The sequence below is a fragment of the Salvelinus alpinus genome, chromosome 11 (genome assembly GCF_045679555.1).
Source record: "Salvelinus alpinus chromosome 11, SLU_Salpinus.1, whole genome shotgun sequence".
Lineage (NCBI taxonomy): Eukaryota > Metazoa > Chordata > Actinopteri > Salmoniformes > Salmonidae > Salvelinus > Salvelinus alpinus.
The window spans coordinates 60486476-60511581 of NC_092096.1; the positions used below are offsets into that span (position 1 = coordinate 60486476).

Consider the following 25106-nt stretch of genomic DNA (forward strand, 5'->3'; position numbering starts at 1 on the left):
CCTTTTTAAAAAAAAAGGTTGTGGGTTTAAACATTGCCGTTGCTTTATTCTACGTTGCTATCTGTAATTATTTTTTATGTTTTTGCACAATTTTACATCTAAGGTGTTTGGTGCAGTATTTCAGAAGTAAAACATGCAACGTGTTGTCTTAAAGTCAGAGCTGCTGGGCAGGTCTGTCTCACTGTCTATGCTATTGGATAGAGAGCAATCACCGCAGCTGTTCACCCCGTGTTAGTGGGAAAATGGACATCATCAAATCAAATTCCAACCCATTTACCTGTTGTGATGCACGGATGTTCCAAACTCAGTTTTAGACGAGACTGACTTTATGACCAAAATATTCCTATTTACACTTTGTAGTCAATTTTGGCACTAGAATAACTGATTCATATGGATGCTGTTTTCAAAGGTATTCCTTGCTTCTTAAAGGTAGTCACTCTTTAAAGTAGTCCATTTAGTTCTATGTGTCAATTTTAAAGCTACAAACAGATGTGCAACTTGTATGAAGAAGGCACTGGCTGGCTCATGGCTTGGATCCCTGCCTTTCAACCAAGAAGTTTTGGGTTCAAACCTCACCTTTTGCTTTAGTCAATGTTTCTGCAACTGTTGATGTCTCACACATGAAAATAAGTACAATTTATGTGGAGGCAGTAGCTCTGGGGTTTGGTCCCTCCCTTGTAACCCAAAGGTTCTTGGTTCAATCTCAACTGTTGATGTCAAACATAGAAATGTCAAATCAAAAAATGTTAAGGAGTCTGTAGCTCCCTGCCTTCCATCCAAGAGGTTATGGGTTTGATCCTTGTCCTTCATAGACTACTGCAATTGTCAAATTTACAAGAAAAGTGTAAGAAGTGTGAAGGAGTCTGTTGCTCTTGTGTAAGGATCTTGACCCATAAGCACGGGGTTGTAGGTTTGAACATGGTTATGTGGACAACATGGACTCCTGGTCAGTGAGCCATGGCTACAAAGATGGCTGAAGGGTGCAACAAGTAAGGGGGTTAAATCCTGAGGTTCCCCCATGCAATTCCAAAACAGTAATGAGCAGTGGTTATAGGGGAAAATTCCCAGAAAAAGGTGGATTCTTAAATACAGGTATGCTTGATTCAAAAATGGAAGTAGCCACCTTTTTCAGGAAATTTCCCCCATAACTGCTGCTGTCCAAGTATGAACCCCCATTAGTCTTCCAACCACCGCAAAGTCAACACAACCATACTCAAGTGCCGAGCCTGGGATCTAACCCACATGATTGCCTGGGATCTAACCCACATCATGATTCAGAGGCAAGCTCCTTACACCTGTGCCACTTATTCCTTCACACATTTCTTCCTGGTCAGAAGCAGAACCCACAACTTCATTGATGAAAGGTCAAACACCAGAGCCAGGCTTTTATTAACAAGTTGACAAATACTGTCTAAGCGCTGTCAGCAATGCTGAGATGGCATTCAAGGTTTAATGCTGTAGATGTCAACTCTGGAAACTACCTCTAAATGTCAAGCGAGCTACTACTCGGTTCGGATTGAATCCCACCCTAACTTTGAAATTAGCTGAGGTTGGACATTAACGGAGGTTGGACAAATATTGCATGTCCTTTCCTCCTGTTCTCAACAAAAAAAAACACGAGAAGCAGAGGTTTCAGGAGAGCAAAATATTTCCTGCTGATGGTCCCAGAAGGCGAGGACAGGACAAAAAAAACAAGGAAAGGCTGAGGTGTAGGTTTAATTAGTTGCAGTATACTGTAAATCCTCTGGGTGGATTGCTTGCATAAAAGTAACCAATCTCCCAATCACATTAGTTTCTGCCTCAGAACAAGATCGATTAAGAAAACCAATCTGCCATTTATTTTGACAAACAATGGAGTGAGGGGTTTTTGTATGTAAAAAAAAAACCTCACTCCATAAGATTTGGAAAAGGTTCCCAGGAAAATCTTCAGAAACAAAAATGGTACAAAAACATCTCCGCTTGCCCCAAAGCATTTAAATGTTTGACATATTTGCCTAATGCACACACCAAGCACTATCCACAAACAATGCAGCCTCTAGACATCTGGTTTGCCTCCCAAAATGTTCAAATGTTCACCTCAACACGTCTGTACGTGAAAGAACGCCAGTTTGGCATAGAAGAACTACATCACTTCATATTTCACTACCCTATCCACTTGAAAAAAATACAAAATAATAGCTAGCAAGATGGAGATCAGAGGTTATTTTTAATGATTGCATTTTACAAGTGGCTAGTTTGCATCAGTCACTGCTGTTGCCTATGGTCAGGTTCTCAAGACTACAAACACTGCGTAAAAAGAGTCAACACCGTACCCCATGAAAACATAGAAAATGTACTAGAAACACATCCATTGGCTATTTCCTTGATAGGGGTCATGCTTACACACAAACAGAACATTAAGCTATCGCATACAGAGTACAGTAATGGCAATAATACAATCTCACCTTGTATAAAGTGTAGCCTATATTAAATTGAAACACATCAATATGACACTATTTCAATGCTTCATGATAGTGGCTTTGGAGAAGTCATTGACAGATACTTGTGTGTCCAAAATGGCTCCCTACTCCCCATTTAGCCCAAAGTAGTACATTACAATAGGGAAACAATTGACATTTTGACAGTGAAGATAGTTGGGATGTAAAAAGGCACTTTTGTGAACCACAACCCCACCCCGTTGAGGGACACGTTATCCATTTAGACCATAGAGACTGATAGAGGACTCTTCTTTGTATCTGGCATCTGTGAGCGCATGGGCATCTCCATTAAAGAGCTACTGAACACGTCGATTAGCACATGTTTTTTTTCTGTTGTTCATTAGAAAAATGTGATTTCAGTCTTGGAGGTGTGTTTCCTGACCAAGTTGGTGTTTGGTTAATGTTTGTCCCCCCATGAGACACTGCAGAAGTCCATATAACTTCCTCAAAATCCCCAGAATGGATCTAAGATTCAACTCAAGAAATCTGTAATTAATTTTGACGTTTTTGCAGAGGATGTTTTATATCTAAGGTGTTTGGTGCAGTATTTCGCAAGTAAAATATGCGACGTGTCGTCTTACTTAAAGTCGGAGCTGCTGGACAGGTCTGTCTCACTGTCTATGCTATTGGATAGAGAACAATCAATGAAGCTGTTCACCCCATGTTAGTGGGCAAATGGACATCATCAAATCCCAACATTAATTTACCCGTTGTTCCAAACTCAGTTTTAGACAAGACTGACTTTATAACCAAAATTATCCTATTTACACTTTGTAGTCAATTTTGGCACTAGAATAACTTACTCATATGGATGCGGTTTTCAAAGGTATTCCTTGCTTCTTAAAGGCAGTCACTATTCAAATCAGTCAAAATGTCTACTCCTATGCATTGGTAAACAAACTGAAAGGGTACTGCAACCTCAAATGTGTTTAAACAGGGGTAAAGCAAATATTTGCAATTTACTGTCACCTGCAGCTGTGGAATGTTTGCTCACGAGTATAATTAACTGGCTGATCCCTCCTGATGACCCAGATGGAATTGTGTGATCCTTCCTTAACTCATAGGAAGTCCCACTCAGTTAACTACTTCAACTGGTGAAAGTCAATGGCACTGCCCATGCTAAAACAGACTTTTGGGCACAAGCGTCCTCTATCCATCTCTATGGTAATTTGAGACACGCCAATAAGTGATAAAGGTTAAAGACTTAACGCTTTGTTCCAAGGACGACTGCGCTTCGCAACATTTGCGCCACAGTTCCACTGAACTGTTAATTTACTCCTCCCAATCACATGGTAACATTCCAATGTCCATACTAGCATACTACTTAGAATGAATTAATGTATTGGCCATGCATTCTAAGTAGTATGCAAGTGGACATTGAAACAGACATTCAAATCTGTTAAACAGCCATTAAGGATCTATGGCGGGTGAGTACAGTTTACTTACCAACACAATTAGTATGGCATCCTTTCACTAATATAGTAGCATGGTTACACAGGAAAGTAAAGTGTTTCCCTGACTCTTATTTTCCAGCCTCTAACAGCCTAACTGCCTGACCTCAATGTTCAGTAATGTTCTCTCCCACCCACATCTCTTTTTCCGGTTTCCCCCTCTCACCACGCCCTCTTCCTTTCAGTTTCTACTTGCACAGATTTCATCTCTAGAGACAAAAAAAAGGAGTGAGTCTCCATAGCAACAGAACAGACCATGCACACCGCAAACAATGCACAAAGTCAGGGAGACAAGCCAAGAGAAAAGAGGCAGGGAAAGAGAAGCCTCGTTGTCCCTACTGCATGTGCTGTAGCCAACTCTGTGTGGCATGACAACATAGTTACACATACTGTATGAGACAAGGCTAGAGAAAGAGCACTTTAGAATACATAAACATATCTCGAACTATCTGATTTTCCTACACATTTAGCACAAGCATTCCTAGTCAAAATGAGCCTTTTCCCACTACTAATAGTGTCCCAGTCTCAAACGACTAGTTTTCACCATAGCGCATAAGTATACTTTGTATGGTTATGTGCATGATCGTCTTACAAAATATGATACGGGAGCTAATAACACCATAGCTTGTATAGTTACTATAGTATTGTACAAAATATGATACGGGAGCTAATAACACCATAGCTGGTATAGTTACTATAGTATTGTACATGCAAATTCTACAATCTCTTTAGAAGTACTAGACTAAATCATGAAATTACCTAGATCCCTACAGTAATACATTTGATGGCTGGTTCAAGTTTAGAAAGATGGATGTGTATTAACATGTCATTCATAAACCAAATGTACATGTTGATGCTAAATATATCAATGCAAAACAGAAATCGCAAAATGTAGAGTCTTATATTTCTACTTAAACATGATGGTATTCAGGTGGTTGCCGTGGTTGTCACCAAAGAAATCTGGAATGTAGATTTAAGAATGCCGATTTAGGTTGATATAAAACTGGTACTTTGCCATCTATACTGTACTGAAACCCACACATACAGATAAAGAAATACATTTTTAAAGAAAATAAGAAAAAAATACATATTTAAAAAAAAAAAAAAAAAATCCTGATTCTTACATTTGGACGGATAGACAGAAACAGTCCCGAAAGGCAATTTTGGCGCAAAGGAAAGCTCATCGTCAGGTCTCATGCTGTTTCACACAAAGAGTTCTGGGACTGGCATGGAATGGCAGCTTCCTCTAAGCTTTGGAATAAGGAAGGAGTTGCATCCGGAATCTGAAAAAAAAGTGGGTTCCGAACAGGAACTGAAAAACAGACTGCATTGAATCAAGCGCTCGGTCTTTCCCTCCTTTTTCCTTTGTTACGAGAAGACTGTGTTGCGCTGGTTCATGTCGCCAACCTTCTCGAAGAACATGAAATCCTATGAAGCGAAATAAAGGAAAGAAAATGTCAACAATTTTCCTCCAACAACTGCACATCTTATTAGCTCAGTGATAGGCCTTACTCATCAAGTTCTGTGATTAGAAAAATCTACATTTGAATCTAATATATCTTAATTTAAAACAGATGGACTCACAATGAGGAAGCAGGCGCCCATGAGCACGGCCTTCATCTTGACGTCCATGTCCAGGGGGAACTGGATGCCAAAGTTGTCTGTGTCGGTGAAGACCTCCTTTAGCAGGCCACTCCACTGCTTACTGATGCGGCCGATGGGCTTGCCTCCATCTTTCCCCGTCAGCTAAAGGATTAGATGGGTGTGTAGACTTTAATACAATACAAATTTTTCCACCTTGCCCGATAAGCAACATTATTTTCTGGTCTACAAGAGATGTCAAAGTGGATTTATATTTGGTAGAGAAAAATAGTCAACCCGATGGAAGCTGAACTCCCAAGTGCCTCCATTGGATGACATGAAGTGGTTTAACCCCCGGGTTTATGACCCCTCACCTCAAAGTTGACATCCCCGCAGCAGTTGCAGGCGAAGCAGGGTCCCTCCAGCTTCATCACGGTCTCCTTGTTGGCACCCTTGATGGAGAACTTGGGCACACAGGGGTTCCAGTCCTGGGACACATAGCCTATGGTGGTGCCAGGCGGGGCTTGGACCTCGAGCTGAGGGACACACGCATCAAATTAGAAAGGTATTTGACCGTGCTTAAAAAATAAAAACTTTTTTTTTTATTAAAAAAGAAATACAAAATCAGGCTTCGGTCCTTACATTGTGGCTTGAAATAGCAGGTGCTTTGGTTACTGCAAAGCTTGCGTCGACATGAAATATGGCACTGATTTGAGAAGTGCATTGGTGTATTCTATTGGCTTAGCAACCATTGCAAAGACAAAGGTACCATGCTTCACCTGGTAACAGTGGGGCTATGTCTCCATAGATGCTGAATTAATGTGTGAAATTGCAGTCAGAAGGGACGTTGACATCTCATGGGAATGTACTGTAGTTAGCGTGCCAGCAATGGGATTCAATAGAGAGCTTAAAAGATGAAGACAGTCAGAAAGTTTGGACTGACAAAGGACCATTCAGTGTCATTCATGAGTCTTTAAAGTACAGGGACTGGGGAGACTTTCGGACAATCCAAAATGGCTTCCAGTCCAATAGTTTGCATGCTTTTATTACCACTTTTTAGCAAAATTATATGTACAATGCTAATCTGAGGGTAAATAAACCAATTGCATTTTAGGTAACCTGTCCCTTTACTACTAACATATTAAGACTCAAAATAATTATATTTTGTGTGTGTGTATATATATATATATATTTTTTTTTCTCTTCCTCTCTCATGGTTGGGGTTCTGTTTATATAGTCAAAGTAATGAAATACTTGTCAGTGTTCAGCATGCCATCATACCTCCTGCAGGCAGCAGGGGCACCAGCAAGAGGCACAGCGGAAGGGTCGTATGAGGCGGATGACCTCACGGTCCATGTTGTCCTTGATCTTCATGTCGAAGCTGCGCAGGGCGCCGCAGCAGTTGCGCGTGCAGCAGTCGTTCTTCTCTTTGGCCTTGTAGATCTTCTGACCCAGGCTGTTCTTGATCTCGTACTGGTTGTTGGTCTCAAAGCCGATGAACGCTGAGGAGAGGAAAACAGAGGGAGAAGAAAGAGGGGAGGGGGGATGGTGATAGAGTTGAGTTAAACTGTGGTCATTTTATCACCTTTCGTCCTGATCTCTCTATACTAAGATAAGACTAGCAAGCTCACCTTCCAGCAACTCCACTTTTTGGTGTATAAGGATCTGGTCAATCTGAAATATGGAAAACACAGAAGAGAGAGATAGATATGGAAAGAGAGTGAATGGAAGAAAACAAACCCCAGCATTTACACTGAGAACAGATGATGTTGGTGAAATCAGTGGATTTGAGAACCTGTTATGTCACTCCTCCCCAGCCTAACCTACCTGTGTTAGGTACTCCAGACCAGGTGGAACGCCGACTGGCACAACTCCTGCAGGGGCTGGGGAGATGGCTGCATGAGGCCCTGAGTTAGCCACACCGTATTCTGGCCCGGGCATGTGACCACCATAGCCTGGGCTAGGACCCATCTGAGGTGCACCAAATTCAGGCATGGGCATAGGACCTGGGCCCTGGCCTACTGGTCCAGGCTGGTACATAACTGGGTGGCCTGGCTGGGGTTGTTGGTGGTTGTAGCCCATATGGAAGCCAACCGGTGGTGGAGCTTGGTTAGGGTCACCATACCCCCCCTGAGGAACAGGGTAAGGGGCCATGGAGTAACTTCCAGGACCTTGGTGAGGGGATGGGTAACCTATAGGAGGAAATACATAAATATATTCATATAAATAAAAACCTAAACATGAATATAGAGTTACAGATGCAAGTATGTGGGGTGTGTGAACTGGTGGCTCATGAAGTGTATTGGAGATTCTACATAAAATAAATTACTCTTTTGCTTAACAAAAGTGGGCCGTATTGTTAGACACAAAATGGATTCCCAACACCACACCCCTGTTTCAATGGAAACTGCAAGGACCAAAAGTATTGTATCCAGCAAACTCAGTCGCCACATGATTATCCCAATAATCGTCACACACAGTTCACATCAACATAGTCAGCCTTTTATACGCCAAGCTCTGGTTTCAAATTCTTATCTCGAATACTATGAAATAACATTATACAAATCCTGGGGGGGGGGTACCCAGGGGGCATTGCACTATGGTGCAACAGGAAAATTAGGGATTTGTTGCCAAGAATCAGCAGTAGGCCTGCTCTCCTCCTGCTCAGAATCCAATTCCAGTAAAAGCATCTATACCACTGCTTACTATTCTCATCAGGCAGTGGCTGGATTGCTATACAGACAAGACATTCAGTATGGCTACAGGACAATAACACATTCAAATCTGTCTGACTGCAATGGTGGGAGGTAAACTGTAATCATAAATATAACCCATGCAAAAAAATATTGTGTTAAAAACACAGCATACTCAAAACAGTCCTGTCGGAGCAAGCTTTCAGCCACCATGTCGGTCAGATAAAAACCGGTTTCTGGCTTGTAAAATTAAGAAAAACAGTTGCTTGTTAAGGTGTATAACTAGTGTACTAAAGTAGTTTGTTTATAATATATAGAAGACATGTTTGACAGTTACTAGAACACTTCCTGCCCATCAGTGGTTTCATAAATACACACCACGTCTGTGTTGACACCTCAGTGAACCAACATCCATGCGTCTATGGGTTGGTGCGAACTGCTGCCCACACAGACACAGGGGAAGTAGGTGTACTTGTTTTTATATTTCTCGCTCTCTCTATACACAACTTTTGTATTACCTCAAGGTTCATATACACTATACTGTCAATTAGATCATTAGGAGATATTAAAATATTGAAATCTGACTGTGCATGTTAAAAGCCGACTAACAGACAAGCGCATTTCCTTATTTACGATCAAACTCACCACACATAAGTTAACCTCAGTTCCCAGGCCAAAAATGTCTGTCTGTTAGCAGGCCAGTACCCTGACTCAACAGTGGTTAAACAAGTTATTGAGGGATGGTCAGGGTAGAGACAAACAAAGGCTCCTAACATGAGTCCCTAATGTATTTTGCTAGTCATTTGCCTGGTAAATGTAAGAACGCAGCCAGTAATGGAGTGTCTTGTTTCCTGACTGCAACCTGGTAGGAGAAGCCCTCTTAAAAAGTAGTGCCTGTGACAAATATCTCCCTTTATAGGAAGACATCATTTGGGGGTTGTATGAATCAGTGCAGGTGTCATTTTACATTAAATTGGTATTTTTTTAACCAGCATCTGAAAAATAAAAGATGTGAGCAGAGCAACCTACTGAATAGTAGACCTATCACTACCTCCAAGGAAGGAAAACAGACCAAGTTAACTAGCTTTTACCTGAGAAATTTCCCCCAGATTACAGACACACCTACAACAAGAATGGGAAGGTCCATAGCATTGATGTTAGCACATTTTCCTTTTGTAAACAACTGAATGGAAAAACACAAAATGGGAATATGTTTTGGGCATGCAAAGAACATTTGTCATTACGTATTTAAAATGTATCAACATTTGAATTTATTAAAGACATGTGTGGGGGGGATTCATTTCAAACATCCTCTATTTGAACACTTTTGGGGAGGATAAGGTTTCAGTGGCGGGCCTCGAGGAATGTGGAGTAGGTGAAGTTATCCATTTATTCAGGAGACTCAAACAAACAAAAGTCACACTCACGAGTTAGAGGTGGCAAACAGAACCACATAACTTTTTGCATGTGTTCATATTGTTTATCATGCAAAGAAACAATTTGAGGACATCGCAACAACCCAGTATAATATCTAAAGCAACAGAGACATAGAGAAGAAAACATTACCTGGGGCTGACATGACTTCGTTACTGGATGCAAAGGGGAAAGCAGGCAGACTTCCTCTGTTGTCCACTACCGGGATCGCTATGAGACAAAGAGAAAATTAGGGAGGGGGGGGGGGGGGGGGGGGTTGTGAAGGGTAAGAAGAGGGGGAGGAGGGTGAATGACACTACACATGTCCACCAGTCTAGACAATCTATTCACAACAAGGCTGCTATTTTAAAAAAGGGAACTTTCTCCTCTAATATTCTCAAAGATAAAATCCTAAACATGCATAAGTGAATTTGCCACTCAATGTTCTAAAAGCATGTGGATAGGCAACATGGTTGATAATACACAGTACACACACACCAAGTCTTTCTTTGAAGCTTCAGGGTGTATAGGGGATATCAGCAGAGGCTGGTGGGAGGAGCAATAGTAGGACGGACTCGTTGTAATGGCTGGAATGGTAGCAAAACATGGAAACCACATTTGACTATGTTCCATTTATGCCATTCCAGCCATTGGAATGAGCCTGTCCTCCTATTGCTCCTCCCACCAGAGGATAGGTGTGATGAGTCAGAGGTCAACCATTTTCTACTGTGCATTTACGATTGGGTTCAAGTCTGGGCCACTCAAGGACCTCAGAGCTTTGTCCCGAAGCTTAGGGTCGTTGTCCTGTTTAGGGTCATTGTCCTGTTCAAAGGTGAACTGTCTGGAGCAGGTTTTCATTAAGGATCCCTCTGTACTTCACTCCATCTTTCCCCTCGATCCTGACTAGTCTCAGTCCCTGCCGCTGAAAAAACATCCCCACAGCATGATGCTGCCATCACCATGCTTCACCGTAGGGATGGTGCAGCATGATGCTGCCATCACCATGCTTCACCGTAGGGATGGTGCCAAGTTTCCTCGTGATGTGACACTTGGCATTCAGGCCAGAGTTCAATCTTGGTTTCATCAGACCAGAGAATCTTGTTTCTCATAGCAAAGGGTCTGAATACTGTTTTCACTTTCTCATTATGGGGAATTGTTTGTAGATTGATTAAATTACATTTTTCCCCCTCAATTTTAGAGTAAGGCTTTAACATAAAATGTGGAAAAAGCGAAGGGGTCTGGATACTTTCTGAATTATGGTAGCGGCCCACGGGAGCCAATTCTCAGTAAAATATACATGACAGCCCGCTTGGAGTTTGCCACTTTCTGAATGCAAAAACGTGGTAGATTTGGAAAGACGACATCTGTGAGATGAAGAAATGATATACTATTCAGAATACACAAGATCAAGCACACAATAACATTTATTTTGAAAGTCAACTTTCATTGACAAGCTATAAGTGAATTATTGATGACTAGAGCTGGAAACACATCAGATGGCTTCCACAACATGTGAACAATATCAGAAAAAAAATGGGATTGATAGACCTAACAACTAGAAATGGGCAGATGTTTTAGTAAGTGGTGTCAGGTGAGGTCACAGGACTTTTCCAAGTCTCCCAAAACCTCTCCAAAGTGGCATATGTCTGTAAATTAGACAATCCCAGTGCTATTACATATTTGCAATCCCTAACTGGTATTAAAACATTTCTATCATATCAACCTCACTCAAACATTGTGGTGGTGTTATGGGGTATACAGGGTACATTCAAGTGTCCTTTCAACCTCTCCAAAGTGTCCAAATGTGGTAATTGCACAGTTTTTGCACACTAGGTGTGCCTAAAAGTGAATTTTTTACTATAAAAACTAAAAACAAACCAACCATTCTCAAATACTGTTCTCTCAAACATTGTGGTGGTCAAATCAAATTGTATTTGTCACATACACATGGTTAGCAGATGTTAATGCGATTGTAGCGAAAGGCTTGTGCTTCTAGTTCCAACAGTGCAGCAATATCTAACAAATTCACAACTACCTTATATACACACACGTGTAAAGGGATGGAAAAAGAATATGTACATATAAATATATGGACGAGTGATGGCCGTGCGGCATAGGCAAGACGTAATAGATGGTATGAAATACAGTATATACATATGAAATGAGTAATGTAGGATATGTAAACATTGTTAAAGTGGCATTATTTAAAGTGAGTGATACCTTTATTAAATCCATTTATTAAAGTGGCCAGTGATTTGGGTCTGTATGTTGGCAGCAGTCTCTATGTTAGTGATGGCTGTTTAACAGTCTGATGGCCTTGAGAGACTGAAAAACAGCTTCTCGATCCCAGCTTTGATGCACCTGTACTGACCTTGCCTTCTGGACGATAGCGGGGTGAACAGGCAGTGGCTCGGGTAGTTGTTGTCCTTGATGATCTTTTTGGCCTTCCTGTGACATCGGGTGCTGTAGGTGTCCTGGAGGGCAGGTAGTTTGACCCCGGTGATGCGTTGTGCAGACCGCACTACCCTCTGGAGAGCCTTGGGGTTGAGGGCAGTGCAGTTGCCGTACCAGGCGGTGATACAGCCCGACAGGATGCTCTCGATTGTGCATCTGTAAAAGTTTGTCAGGGTTTTAGGTGACAAGCCTAATTTCTTCAGCCTCCTGAGGCGCCTTCACCACACGGTCTGTGTGGGTGGACCATTTCAGTTTGTCTGTGATGTGTACACAGAGGAATTTAAAACTGTCCACCTTCTCCACTGCTGTCCCATCGATGTGGATAGGGGGGTGCTCCCTCTGCTGTTTCCTGAAGTACACGATCATCTCCTTTGTTTTGTTGACATTGAGTGAGAGGTTGTTTTCCTGACACCACGCTCCAAGTGCCCTCACCTCCTCCCTGTAGGCTCTTCTTGGTGGTAATAAAGCCCACTACTGTTGTGTCGTCTGCAAACTTGATGATTGAGTTAGAGGTATGCATGGCCATGCAGTCATGGGTGAACAGGGAGTACAGGAGGTGGCTGAGCATGCACCTTTGTGGGGCCCCAGTGTTGAGGATCAGCGGGGTGGAGATTTGTTTCCTACCTTCACCACCTGGGGGCGGCCTGTCAGAAAGTCCAGGACCCAATTGCACAGGGCAGGGTTGAAACCCAGGGCCTTAAGCTTAATGATGAGCTTGGAGTGTACTATGGCCTTGAATGCTGAGCTGTAGTCAATGAACAGCATTCTTACATAGTAGAGGTCGACCGATTATGATTTTTCAACGCCGATACCGATTATTGGAGGACCAAAAGAAGCCGATACCGATTAAATATATATATTTGTAATAATGACAAATACAACACTGAATGAACATTTATTTTAACTTAATATAGTACATCAATAAAATCAATTTAGTCTCAAATAAATAAACATGTTCAATTTGTTTTAAATAATGCAAAAACAAAGTGTTGGAGAAGAAAGTAAAAGTGCAATATGTGCCATGTAAAAAAGCTAACGTTTAAGTTCCTTGCTCAGAACATGAGAACATATGAAAGCTGGTGGTTCCTTTTACATGAGTCTTCAATATTCACAGGTAAGAAGTTTTATGTTTGGGTATTATAGGACTATTTCTCTCTATACTATTTGTATTTCATATACCTTTGACTATTCTAATAGGTACTTTAGTATTGCCAGCCTAATCTCGGGAGTTGATAGGCTTGAAGTCAAACAGCGCAATGCTTGAAGCACAGCGAAGAGCTGCTGGCAAATGCATGAAAGTGCTGTTTGAATGAAAGCTTACGAGCCTGCTGCTGCCTACCACCGCTCAGTCAGACAGCTCTATCAAATCATAGACTTCATTATAATAACTCACAGAAATACGAGCCTTAGGTCATTAATATTGTCAAATCCGGAAACTATCATTTCGAGAACAAAACGTTTATTCTTTCAGTGAAATACGGAACCGGTCGGTATTTTATCTAACGGGTGGCATAGCCTGCTAACATGAATTTCTTTTAACTAAATATGCAGGTTTAAAAAAAATACACTTCTGTGTATTGATTTTAAGAAAGGCATTGATGTTTATGGTTAGGTGCATTCGTGCAACGATTGTGCTTTTTTCGCAAATGCGCTTTTGTTAAGTCATCCCGTTTGGCAAGTTTGCTGTCTTTGTTAGGAAGAAATGGTCTTCACACAGTTCGCAACGAACCAGGCGGCCTAAACTGCTGCATATACCCTGACTACTTGCACAGAACGCAAGAGAAGTGACACAATTTCCCTAGTTAAAAGAAATTCATGTTAGCAGGCAATATTAACTAAATATACAGGTTTAAAAATATATACTTGTGTATTGACTTTAAAAAAGGCATTGATGTTTATGGTTAGGTACACATTGGTGCAATGACAGTGCTTTTTCACGAATGCGCTTGTTAAATCACCTGTTTGGCGAAGTAGGCTGTGATTCAATGATAAATGAACAGGCACCGCATCTATTTGGATTTGGGGTTATGAAACAGTTGTACATTTTAGGTTTACACTCATTGGTGCAATGACAGTGCTTTTTCACGAATGCGCTTGTTAAATCACCTGTTTGGCGAAGTAGGCTGTGATTCAATGATAAATGAACAGGCACCGCATCTATTTGGATTTGAATGGGGGTTATGAAACAGTTGTACATTTTAGGTTACAGATACACTCATGACAAGGCAGGACAAGCTAGATAAACTAGTAATATCATCAACCATGTGTAGTTAACTAGTGATTATGTTAAGATTGATTGTTTTTTTATAAGTTTAATGCTAGCTAGCACCTTACCTTGGCTCCTTGCTGCACTCGCATAACAGGTAGTCAACCTGCCACGCAGTCTCCTCGTGGAGTGCAGTGTAATCGGTGTCCAAAAATGCCGATTACCGATTGTTATGATAACTTGAAATCGGCCCTAATTAAATTGGTCGACCTCTATTACATAGGTATTCCTCTTGTCCAGATGGGCATACAGGGGATATAGAGCGTAAGCAGGCAACATCATATTTTTGATGCACAAAGACAATCTATGCTGCCATTAAGTCATGCATCAGATATCAATAGGCTAGATTTGTTCATATGTAGCCCCCCCATGTAGCTATAGTGCAAAGACAGACCGAATCTAAGCTTACCTTGTAAGATGTTTGCTGAAAACGTGTAAAATAAACATTTTGACTCCCGGGGCTGATGATCAATAATGGTAGGTCACAGGCAGACAAATAAGATACACTCATGATCGGTGGAGTCCTGGCTTTCAGTGTATATCAACATATTCCGTGTTTATTTCGTTTGTGCGTCACAACGGTAACCAGAATGTAGGTAGCAGCAATCTTGAAATGAGGTCATCGGCTTGGCCTTATAAAGTCGTATGCCCATATGGTAGTAAGTCATACCAAAGATTTGAAGGCATAAATCAATAGCCAACCATGCTTTTGCAGATGGGGGCTACCGTTCTCAGCCCAGACTGAATTGAATGAACACAAATAAAAATAGAAAATGGGGACTTGACATTTTAGAGGCTGTGCTAAACTATATAGAGACGAATATTGGCCTGTTGGAAACTACAACTCGCTACTAGATTGCACAGTTCCGGCTTGATCTGAGGTGTGTTCAGTTCACTAGAACGTTTGCTACGTTGCGGAAAAGTTTGTACTGACCAACACGTTTCCCCAAAACGGTTCTTGAACAGACTTGAAGTATATTTGCTCCCGTTCGGTGGGAGTGTCAAGGTGTGGATTGAAGCAATGAGTGACGTGTATAAAAGCAGAGTGGCTATGCTGACAGGTACCCCCAGGGGGTTGCATCTATTTTAAATTCCTCTGGTTGATGTAAGTAACATAGATTTACATGAAAATATATTCATTGGCAATATTAACATCAAAGATAAATGTAGTAATAAACAGATTAGGAATATTGTTTGTGATACTACAATTCCCTCAAGACTATTTTGGTCAAATATCTGTGGTGATATACAAATGGGGGAAAGCATGGAAAATGGCTAACAAATATTGTATCAGTAACAAAGAAAAGGAAGTGTCATTTAAAATGTTACATAGAATTTATCCTGTGAAACATGTTTTGGAAAGATTCAAGCTGAATATAACTGATTTCTGTGGAATGGAGACAATTTTGCATTTGTTTTTGCCTGTATTTATAGTAGAATGTTTTGGATTGACATACAGAATTGTTACAAAAAAAAAGGACCGGTTGTACTATAATGGTTTTGATATGATTTATTTCAGAAATTGACAGACAACAATGTAGTATATTTAATTCAACTGCTAATAATACTAGGTACATTTCATATTCACAAATGGTCTAATTCAAAACCTAACTTTTCACTTTATGAGTAAACAATATGGCACCACTAACTAAAAAGAAAAACAAAGGCAATTAAAACTTGTATTATTAATGAATATGATTTGTTTGTTTAGGATTCCTGGCAATGTAAATAGTTTGTTTGCATGTGACTATTCCTCTTTTGTTTTTAGATATTAGTTTATAAAAAAATATTTTTAAAAAAAGACAGCGTTCCCCCAATCCCTCCCCGTTGTTCAACTGGTTGTTCAGTACAGCACCGTTTCCTTGAACGTTCCACAATGTAAAAACGTACTGAATTCACCCCTGATTTTTCGCTAGAGAAACTGCGCAGTGTGCGTATTGAGCTCACAGAAAAAAAGTATGAAATGGGATTCAAGTAGTTGAACAGACGTTGGTCAATAAGTTGTTTTAAAAACCGAAATATAACCGACATTTTGATTAATCGCTCAGCACTACTTTCTATGTAACTTTGTGCTATTGTTGCTGCAAATGTTGATCGTTAGTATTGTTTATATGAACACTGTACAATGGGCTATATTTTCCATTGTTCAATACCTCCAGAAGCACTATGAAGAAAAGGTTGTAGCCTAATGTTTTCAATCATGTTGAACACCAAACAACTTTTCTAACCTTTGTGGTCCGTTGTCTTTACATTAGTGAAAGTTAGGGAGGGAGATGGCAGGAATGTCTTACCTTTCAGATGAACAAAAAGGCGCTGTTTGGTGGTTCTTGACCCGAAAAACGGAGGACAATTAGAATAGTAAGAAAATTCCTACTTGCTTGCCAGTCTTGTTTGCTATCGGCTACATTCGTCTTCTTTTCCATACCCCGCCCCTTTAAGGGCTGTCACAAGATCCATAATTGACCTAATTGTGGAAATGAGGCAACGTTTTGTAGTATTTCTTTCTGCAACGTTCGAGAACATTTTCGTACTAAACTTTTGTATTATTGCAATTCCATTTTTTTTTTAATGAAAAATTCAAATGCTTTATAAAAATCTATACATCCTTAAAAAAAAAATAACAAAACATCATAAACAGATAAACACATACAGGATTTTTACGTTCAAAGAAATTTTAAAAGCTTAAGAGTATCAATTGATTTCAATACCTTCTTATTCTTACAGAGTATTCAATATGGCAAAGTCATTATTTAAGTATAATTTAACATAGCCCTGGTTTACGGATAAAAAGGGGAGGAAAACTTAGGCTAATGCTGCGTTCATAACCAAGTGGGAAGGTGGTAAATAACCAAGTGGGAAGGTGTTAAGCTATTTACCACATTTGACTGAGAAAAATCCACTTCAATGTCCCTCAACTGTAATTATAATATTGAGAAACTTGTCTATCATACCTGAGCTCCAAACTCTTCCACATGCTGCCCTTTGACGCACCTACTAATGAAATAACCTCGATAGCAGCATTTTCTGCAGTTAAATGCAACAAAACGTTATTTTAAAAAACCTATCTATTTATATGATTTTTGAGAACGAATTTGTTTACAAACATGATATCTTTACTTTTAGTTCATGATTGACGTAACTCGTGGGTCATTAGCCAATCAGCATTTCTCAACAAGTTCAAAACGCTGAATGCGTCCAATTTGGATTTACGACTTCACAACTGGTATTTACCACCTTCCCACTTGGTTATGAACGCTGCATAATACTTGCTAGAAACGACCCTGCAAACGGCCTGACAATTTTCAGTAGACAAGAACATTTGTAAGGCGAACATCTAGGTTAACGAGCACTGTGAAGTGAAACATTACAGCGACGCTTTTCGACTGCGGCTACAATGTAGTGTAGTGAGGTGGTATCTGCTGAAGAGAAGATACAGTATTTTCTCGTGTCTTATCATAATAATAATAGGTTACTTTTTACAATGAACACTTTGATTCCTTCAGAATCCTCTCAAAATTAGGTCGACGTGAAGGGGTTACATTTCGACAGGTTTTCATGTTTTTCATTAACTGACTACGTCATTAACATTTTCTCAACTTTGACAAAAAAGCAACATCCACAAGAGGGCGATGTCGACTCAATTATGGGCTAATAAATCTTCTACTGATCAGTTGAATAGAATTAGCCTATAGGCCTATATTTGGCCCCCCAAGTTTTCTGTAGAGTTTTCATTGTTGGACATAAAAAACTGTAAAAACACCAGGAAATCAACTCCAAGTGATTTTAATTTAGGATCTGGGCGACAGGTAGCCTGGTGGTTAAGAGTGCTGGACCAGTAACCACTGGGCCAGTAACTGAACGCTTGCTGGTTCGATTTCCCTGAGCCGACTAGGTGAAAAATCAGTCTGTGCCTGAGCAAGGCACTTAACCCTAATTGTTCATGTAAGTTGCTCTGGATAAGAACATCTGCTGAGTGACTAAAATGTATTTTCACACATAATAGAGAGACAAATGTGGGCAAGGTCAATTTGCAGTCTACAAATTATTTGAAATTATGTTCTGGCCCCCGACCATCCGCTCAAGAAGAAATCGTCCCGCGGCTGAATCTAGTTCGTGATCCCTGCTATAGGCTATTATCCTTGTGGATAGAACATGTTATCAAATCAAATACATTTTTATTTGTCACATGCTCCAAATACAACAGGTGTAGTAGACCTTAACGTGAAATGCTTACTTACAAGCCCTTAACCAACAATTCTGTTTTAAGAAAATAGAATTAAGAAAATATTTACTAAATAAACAAAAGTACTAACTAAAGTAACACAATAAAATAACAATAATGAGGCTATATACAGGGGGTACCAATACTGAGTCAATGTGCGGGGGTACAGGTTAGTTGAGGTAATTTGCACATGTAGATAGGGGTAAAGTTACTATCCATAGATAATCAAACAGCTGGAGGCAGGGCTTTCTCCTATAGAGCTAAATTTTTATGGAATGGTCTGCCTATCCATGTGAGAGACGCAGACTCGGTCTCGACCTTTAAGTCTTTATTGAAGACTCATCTCTTCAGTAGTTCCTATGATTTGAGTGTAGTCTGGTCCAGGGGTGTGAAGGTGAACAGAAAGGCAATGGAGCAACGAACATCCCTTGCTGTCTCTGCCTGGCCGGCTCCCCTCTCTCCACCGGGATTCTTTGCCTCTAACTCTTTTACGGGGGCTGAGTCACTGGCTTACTGGTGCTCTTCCATCCCATCCCTAGGATGGGTGCGTCACTTGAGTGGGTTGAGTCAATGACGTGATCTTTCTGTCCGTGTTTGGCGTCCCCCTCGGGTTCGTGCCGTGGGGGAGATCTTTGTGGGCTATACTTGTCTCAGGGTAGTAAGTTGGTGGTTTGAAGATATCCATCTGGTGGTGTGGGGGCTGTGCTTTGGCAAAGTGGGTGGGGTTATATCCTGCCTGGTTGACCCTGTCTGGGGGTATCGTCGGACGGGGCCACAATGTCTCCCGACCCCTCCTGTCTCAGCCTCCAGTATTTATGCTGCAATAGTTTATGTGTTGGGGGGGTAGGATCAGTCTGTTATGTCTGGAGTATTTCTCCTGTCTTATCTGGTGTCCTGTGTGAATTTAAGTATGCTCCATCTAATTCTCTCCCTCTCCCTCCCCTCCCAGAGCTCTCCCTCCCCTCCCAGAGGACCTGAGCCCTGGGACCATGCCTCAGGACTACCTGGCCTGATGACTACTTGCTGTCCCCAGTCCACCTGGTCGTGCCGCTGCTCCAGTTTCACTGTTCTGCCTGCGGCTATGGAACCTTGACCTGTTCACCCGACGTGCTACCTTGTCCCAGACTTGCTGTTTTCGACTCTCTCACTCTACCGCACCTGCTGTCTCTAACTCTGAATGCTCGGCTATAAAATGCCAACTGACATTTACTCCTGAGGTGCTGACCTGTTGCACCTTCTACAACCACAGTGATTATTATTATCTGACCCTACTGGTCATCTATGAACGTTTGAACATCTTGGCCATGTACTGTTATAATCTCAACCCGCACAGCCAGAAGAGGTCTGGCAACCCCTCAGAGCCTGGTTCCTCTCTAGGTTTCTTCCTAGGTTCCTGCCTTTCTAGGGAGTTTTTCCTAGCCACCATGCTTCTACATCTGCATTGCTTGCTGTTTGAGGTTTTAGGCTGGGTTTCTGTATAGCACTTTGTGACATCGGCTGATGTAAAAAGTGCCTTATAAATACATTTGATTGATAATAAACAGTGAGTAGCAGCAGTGTAAGACACAGGGGACATGTCAATGGGGGGGGGGCGTGTCAATGCAAATAGTCCGGGTATCCATTTGATTAATTGTTCAGCAGTTTTATGGTTTGGGGTAGAAGCTGTTAAGGAGCCTTTTGGACATAGACTTGGTGCTCCGGTACTGCTTGATGTGTGGTAGCAGAGAGCACAGTCTATGACTTGGGTGACTGGAGTCTTTGACAATTTTTTGGGCCTTCCTTTGACACCGCCTATTATATAAGTCCTGGAAGTCAGGAAGCTTGGCACAAGTGATGTACTGGGCTGTACGCACTACCCTCTGTAGCGCCTTACGGTCGGATGCCGAGCAGTTGCCATACCAGGCTTTGATGTAACCAGTCAGGATGCTCTCGATGGGGCAGCTGTAGAACCTTTTGAGAATCTGAGGACCCATGACAAATCTTTTCAGTCTCCTGAGGGGGAATAGGCTTTGTCGTGTCCTCTTCACGACTGTCCAAGTTACACTTTGGATGATGTATCAATACACCCAGTCACTACAAAGATACAGACGTCCTTCATAACTCAGTTGCCGGAAAGAAAGGAAACCGCTCAGGGATTTCACCATGAGGCCAATGTTGACTTTAAAACAGTTACAGAGTTTAATGGCTGTAATAGGAGAAAACTAAGGATGAATCAAGAACATTGTAGTTACTCCACAATATTAGCCAAAATGACAGAGTGATAAGAAAGAAGAATGTACAGAGGAAAAATATTCCAAAACATGCATCATGTTTGCAATAAGGCACTAAAGTAAAACTGCAATAAATGTGGCAAAAAAAATAACTTCATGTCCTGAATACAAAGCATTACGTTTGGGGAAAATCCAACACAACACATCACTGAGTACCACTCTTCATATTTTCAAGCATGGTGGTGGCTGCATCATGTTATGGGTATGCTTGTCATCTGCAAGGACTAGGGGAAAACTAAGCACAGGCAAAGTCCTAGAGGAAAACCAGATTCAGTCTGCTTTCCAACAGACACTGGGAGACAAATTACCTTTCAGCAGGACAATAACCTAAAACACAAGGGCAAATATACACTGGAGTTGCTTACCAAGACGACATTGAACATTCCTGATGAGTGGCCTAGTTACAGTTTTGATTTAAATCGGCTTGAAAATCTTAGAAATAAAAATAATAATGTGCAAATATTGTACAATCCAGGTGTGCGAAGCTCTTAGAGACTTACCCAGAAGAGACTTAGCCTTCAGGTTCCTTGGTGTCCACATTATCAACAAACTATCATGGTCCAAACACATCAAGACAGTTGTGAAGAGGGCACGACAATGCCTAATTCCCCTCAGGAGACTGAAAAAATTTGCCATTGGTCCTCGAATCTTCAAAAGTTCTACAGCTGCACTATCGAGAGCATCCTGACTGGTTGCGCCACCGCCTGGTATGGCAACTGCATTGTTGGTTAAGTGCTTGTAAGTAAGCATTTCACAGTAAGGTGAAACCTTTTGTATTTGGTGCATGTGACAAATATGATTAGATTTGATTGATTTGAAAGACTCACAGCTGTAATCGCTGCCAAAGGTGATTCTAACATGTATTGACACATGTAAATGAGATATTTCTATATTTCATTTTCAATAAATTTGCCAAAATGTCTACATTTTCACTTTGTCATTATGGGGTATTGTGTGTAGATTGGTAAAATGTTTTTATATTTAAACAATTTTAAATTCAGTCTGTACAACAACAAAATGTTGAATAAGTGAAGGGGTATGAATACTTACTTAAGGTACTGTAGAAATATATATATATACATATATATATTTATTTTGGGGGTTTTAGGTTCCCGTGGAGGTTGGGGTGTCACGCCCTGATCTGTTTCACCTGTCCTTGTGATTGTCTCCACCCCCTCCAGGTGTCGCTCATTTTCCCCGGTGTATTTATCCCTGTGTTTCCTGTCTCTCTGTGCCAGTTCGTCTTGTATGTTCAAGTCAACCAGTGTGTTTTTCCCGTGTTCCTGCTTTTTCTATTCTCTTTTTGCTAGTCCTCCCGGTTTTGACCCTTGCCTGTTTCTGGACTCTGTACCCGCCTGCCTGACCATTTTGCCTGCCTTGACCTCGAGCCTGCCTGCCTGCCACTCTGTACCTCCTGGACTCTGAACTGGTTTTGACCTTTTGCCTGTCCACGACCATTCTCTTGCCTACCCCTTTTGGATTATAATAAATATCAAAGACTCAAACCATCTGCCTCCCGTGTCCACATCTGGGTCTCGCCTTGTGCCCTTATACTGGGGCCCCCAGATAGTATATGAACACGTCATAAGCAATGTCAAAATGCAGGAAATTAGCTTCAATGGTTGACATTGGGCACGAAAAACAGTCCATCACCTCCTCTTTCTCAATTTTCAAATAGAAATGGGGTGTGCTTTTGGTGATTCATTGGTGTGTCATTCTGGTCATGGTGTAGCTAGTTTGTTAGCCAAGCTAGCCGATTGTAGCTAGCCAGTAACTCCTCCAGTATGTGTTGACTCATATCATATTCATCCATTTGTTTTGTTTTAAGCATGAAATGACTTGGTATGGTTGTGCATTGATCAATTATACAGTTTAAACCGTTATCTTTGCGTTTTTGCACAAAGTCAACCTTTAAAGTAACTGTGCAGTGTTTCCAGATATCTATGAAATATTACCTATAATTAATTACAATATATATTAAATAGTTTTCCTTACAAATGTGTTTATTAAGAATGTTAAAAAGCCGCTTTTCTATGTTGGAAGGGTGTACCCCAACAACAGAATGGTGTGGCCTTATACCAGTCATTAAAAATATTAATGTGAGTAGACCGCTGATTAGCCAGCTCATCCTCTTCAGGAGGATTACATCATCCTCTATTAGGAATTAGCAAGGATTTTTGTTTAGGATGAATCAACAACATTATTTGTGTATGAGTTAACAGAATATTAACTTTTAAAAGTGAGATTTTCACTGGACAGTTACTTTAAAACTCTCAGCCTCATGTCGAAATGTGAAGGGTAGCAGGGAAATTAATTTAAAACTGCAACATTTTCTCTTATCCTCATGGAAAAATTTGAAAAATAGTATGAGATCAGCTATAAAGCAGAAACCAAAAAATCTGTGACCCATGGCAAAATGGCAAAATGTGTAGAAAATAGAAATGCATGAAATTAGCTTTAAAACGGCAACATTTTCTCTGACTCGTGACAAAATGTGTGGAATAGCATTACAAAACTGCCATTTTTTCTCTGCCCTAAGGCAAAATGTCTTGAAATGCAGGAAGTTCACTGTTTTCCCAAAAATATATCTGTTTTGAGGGTGGCCTTCCACTTATACTGTTTTCAAAATACCCATTCAGATACTCCTCAAAATACCCGTCCATATACCCCTCAAAATACTCCTCAAGAGAGGCATAATAAGTAATGTCAAACTGAGTAGAATTGCAGACAATACATTATTAAACGTTAAAAAAAATTCAGGGGGAGGACTTCTAAACCACAATTTCGCATTGTGATTTATCAGCTCTTGTTCTAAATTTTGCACAAACCGTCATCCCGGATACTTATAGGGCAGCCGGGTGTGGGGAAGCAGGGGGGCGTCATGCTGGCCACACACACACATACTTACAGTTAAACACACACACAATCACACACATTTGGGTGGAGGAGTCTAGAATGAGTCGACCGCACACGCACACACAAACACACACTGGTAATGACCAGCGGTAACACAAGTTGTGTCTCCATAGCTCTGTGATAATTAAGGTAATCAGTGCTGCCTATCTAGTCTCTGCCCCTGTTGACAGACTCCCGGGCGGGCCTAGCAGGGCCACATTCAGCCCCGTCAGTTGATTTTTTTGCATGGAGATCTATCAGCACGGCTCTACGTTAGGTTATTTGTAGTGGCCCCGAAATAGAAATAATTAAGACATGGGCGGGAAAAGAGGAAAAGTGAAAACGTGTCAGACCACGCATACACTCCATGCAAGGCCCTTAGACCCCCTCCTCCATCTCCCTCTGTCCTTCCCTCCCTTGTTCACTGTCTTCCCTTTGTTTCATACTCCTCTGTGTGTATGGACAGAGTGTGTGGGTGGTTGGAGGTCGCAATCCAATGCTGAAATTAGGCGAGACGAAGTAGTCAGGTTTTCCAGTTGGCCACACACACAGCATAGACATCCATCTGATCTGATGCTATCACTCACTGTGTCTGTCTGTCCGGCTGTCTTCTCAAAGTACTGACCAGGTGATGGCTTATGTGTAAGTCTAAGATGGAGAACTCTACAAGTGATTGATAGATCTCAATGATTCATGTCCCTCAGAACACTATTATCATATAGTATCCTATAGTAAAGATAACAGAGGAAAACCCAATAGCCTACAGTTGTTCAGAGTACTGTATTATGTCAAGATAAAGATGTCCTTTCTAATGTCTTCCCTCTGTGAAATATAAGATATGTAGATAAGGTTGTCTTTGTTATATAAAGAAAACATGACATCTTTACCAATCTTATCTCGATAAGCACAAACAGATGAAAGCCAGTTTGAACCAGTTGGAACTAGTGTAAACAATGAACTGTAGCATCCCATCCCCAATGATGGCCTAATCATTACCTCATCTTTCTTCCTTAGTCCAGAGGAAGGTGGAGGGTGAGGGGTGATGGTGGTAGAGTGGTGTGTGTGCGTGTGTATGAGTGTGTGCATGCGTGTGTGTACATATGCGTGCATGTTGGTGCGTGTATGTGCAATTATCAAAAGTCCTGAGCCGCCTAAAAGCTTTGACCTCAAGTTCAGCCATGGCGAGGCCGGGCATGAGATATATGAGATATAATTGTCACGTCTGAAGTCCCATAGTCTCCCACACACCCCCCTTCATCCTACTCCAATATAAACCCACCCCAACCGCATGCCTACAAATACCCTTGACACCAGCAGTCTGCAGAGAAGTCAGAAGCCAACAACCCAGAGGAACTAAATGATTTGCACCAACTTTCTTCACAGA

At 41.2% G+C, this 25106-nt stretch overlaps 1 protein-coding gene across 1 annotated transcript; it reads right to left on the reverse strand.

Annotated features, from left to right (window-relative positions):
* Positions 1-2187: 2187 nt before the first annotated feature.
* LOC139534586 (phospholipid scramblase 2-like) lies at positions 2188-16796 on the reverse strand. Its single transcript, XM_071333830.1, has 8 exons — positions 16627-16796; positions 9769-9846; positions 7337-7701; positions 7141-7183; positions 6791-7011; positions 5884-6045; positions 5513-5674; positions 2188-5356 (listed from the first exon to the last, which is right to left on the reverse strand). The coding sequence occupies exons 2-8, from the start codon at positions 9779-9781 to the stop codon at positions 5297-5299; spliced, it is 1026 nt and encodes a 341-aa protein (XP_071189931.1). The 5' UTR covers positions 9782-9846; positions 16627-16796; the 3' UTR covers positions 2188-5296.
* Positions 16797-25106: the final 8310 nt, after the last annotated feature.

Bases quoted from the DNA above. Each gene is read 5' to 3' on its own strand.
- LOC139534586 (XM_071333830.1), bottom strand. The intron at 7,012-7,140 runs GTGAGCTTGCTA...TCCTCTCCTCAG, and splicing joins AAAAGTGGAGTTGCTGGAAG to CGTTCATCGGCTTTGAGACC. The intron at 5,675-5,883 runs GTGAGGGGTCAT...CTAATCCTTTAG, and splicing joins GCGGGGATGTCAACTTTGAG to CTGACGGGGAAAGATGGAGG.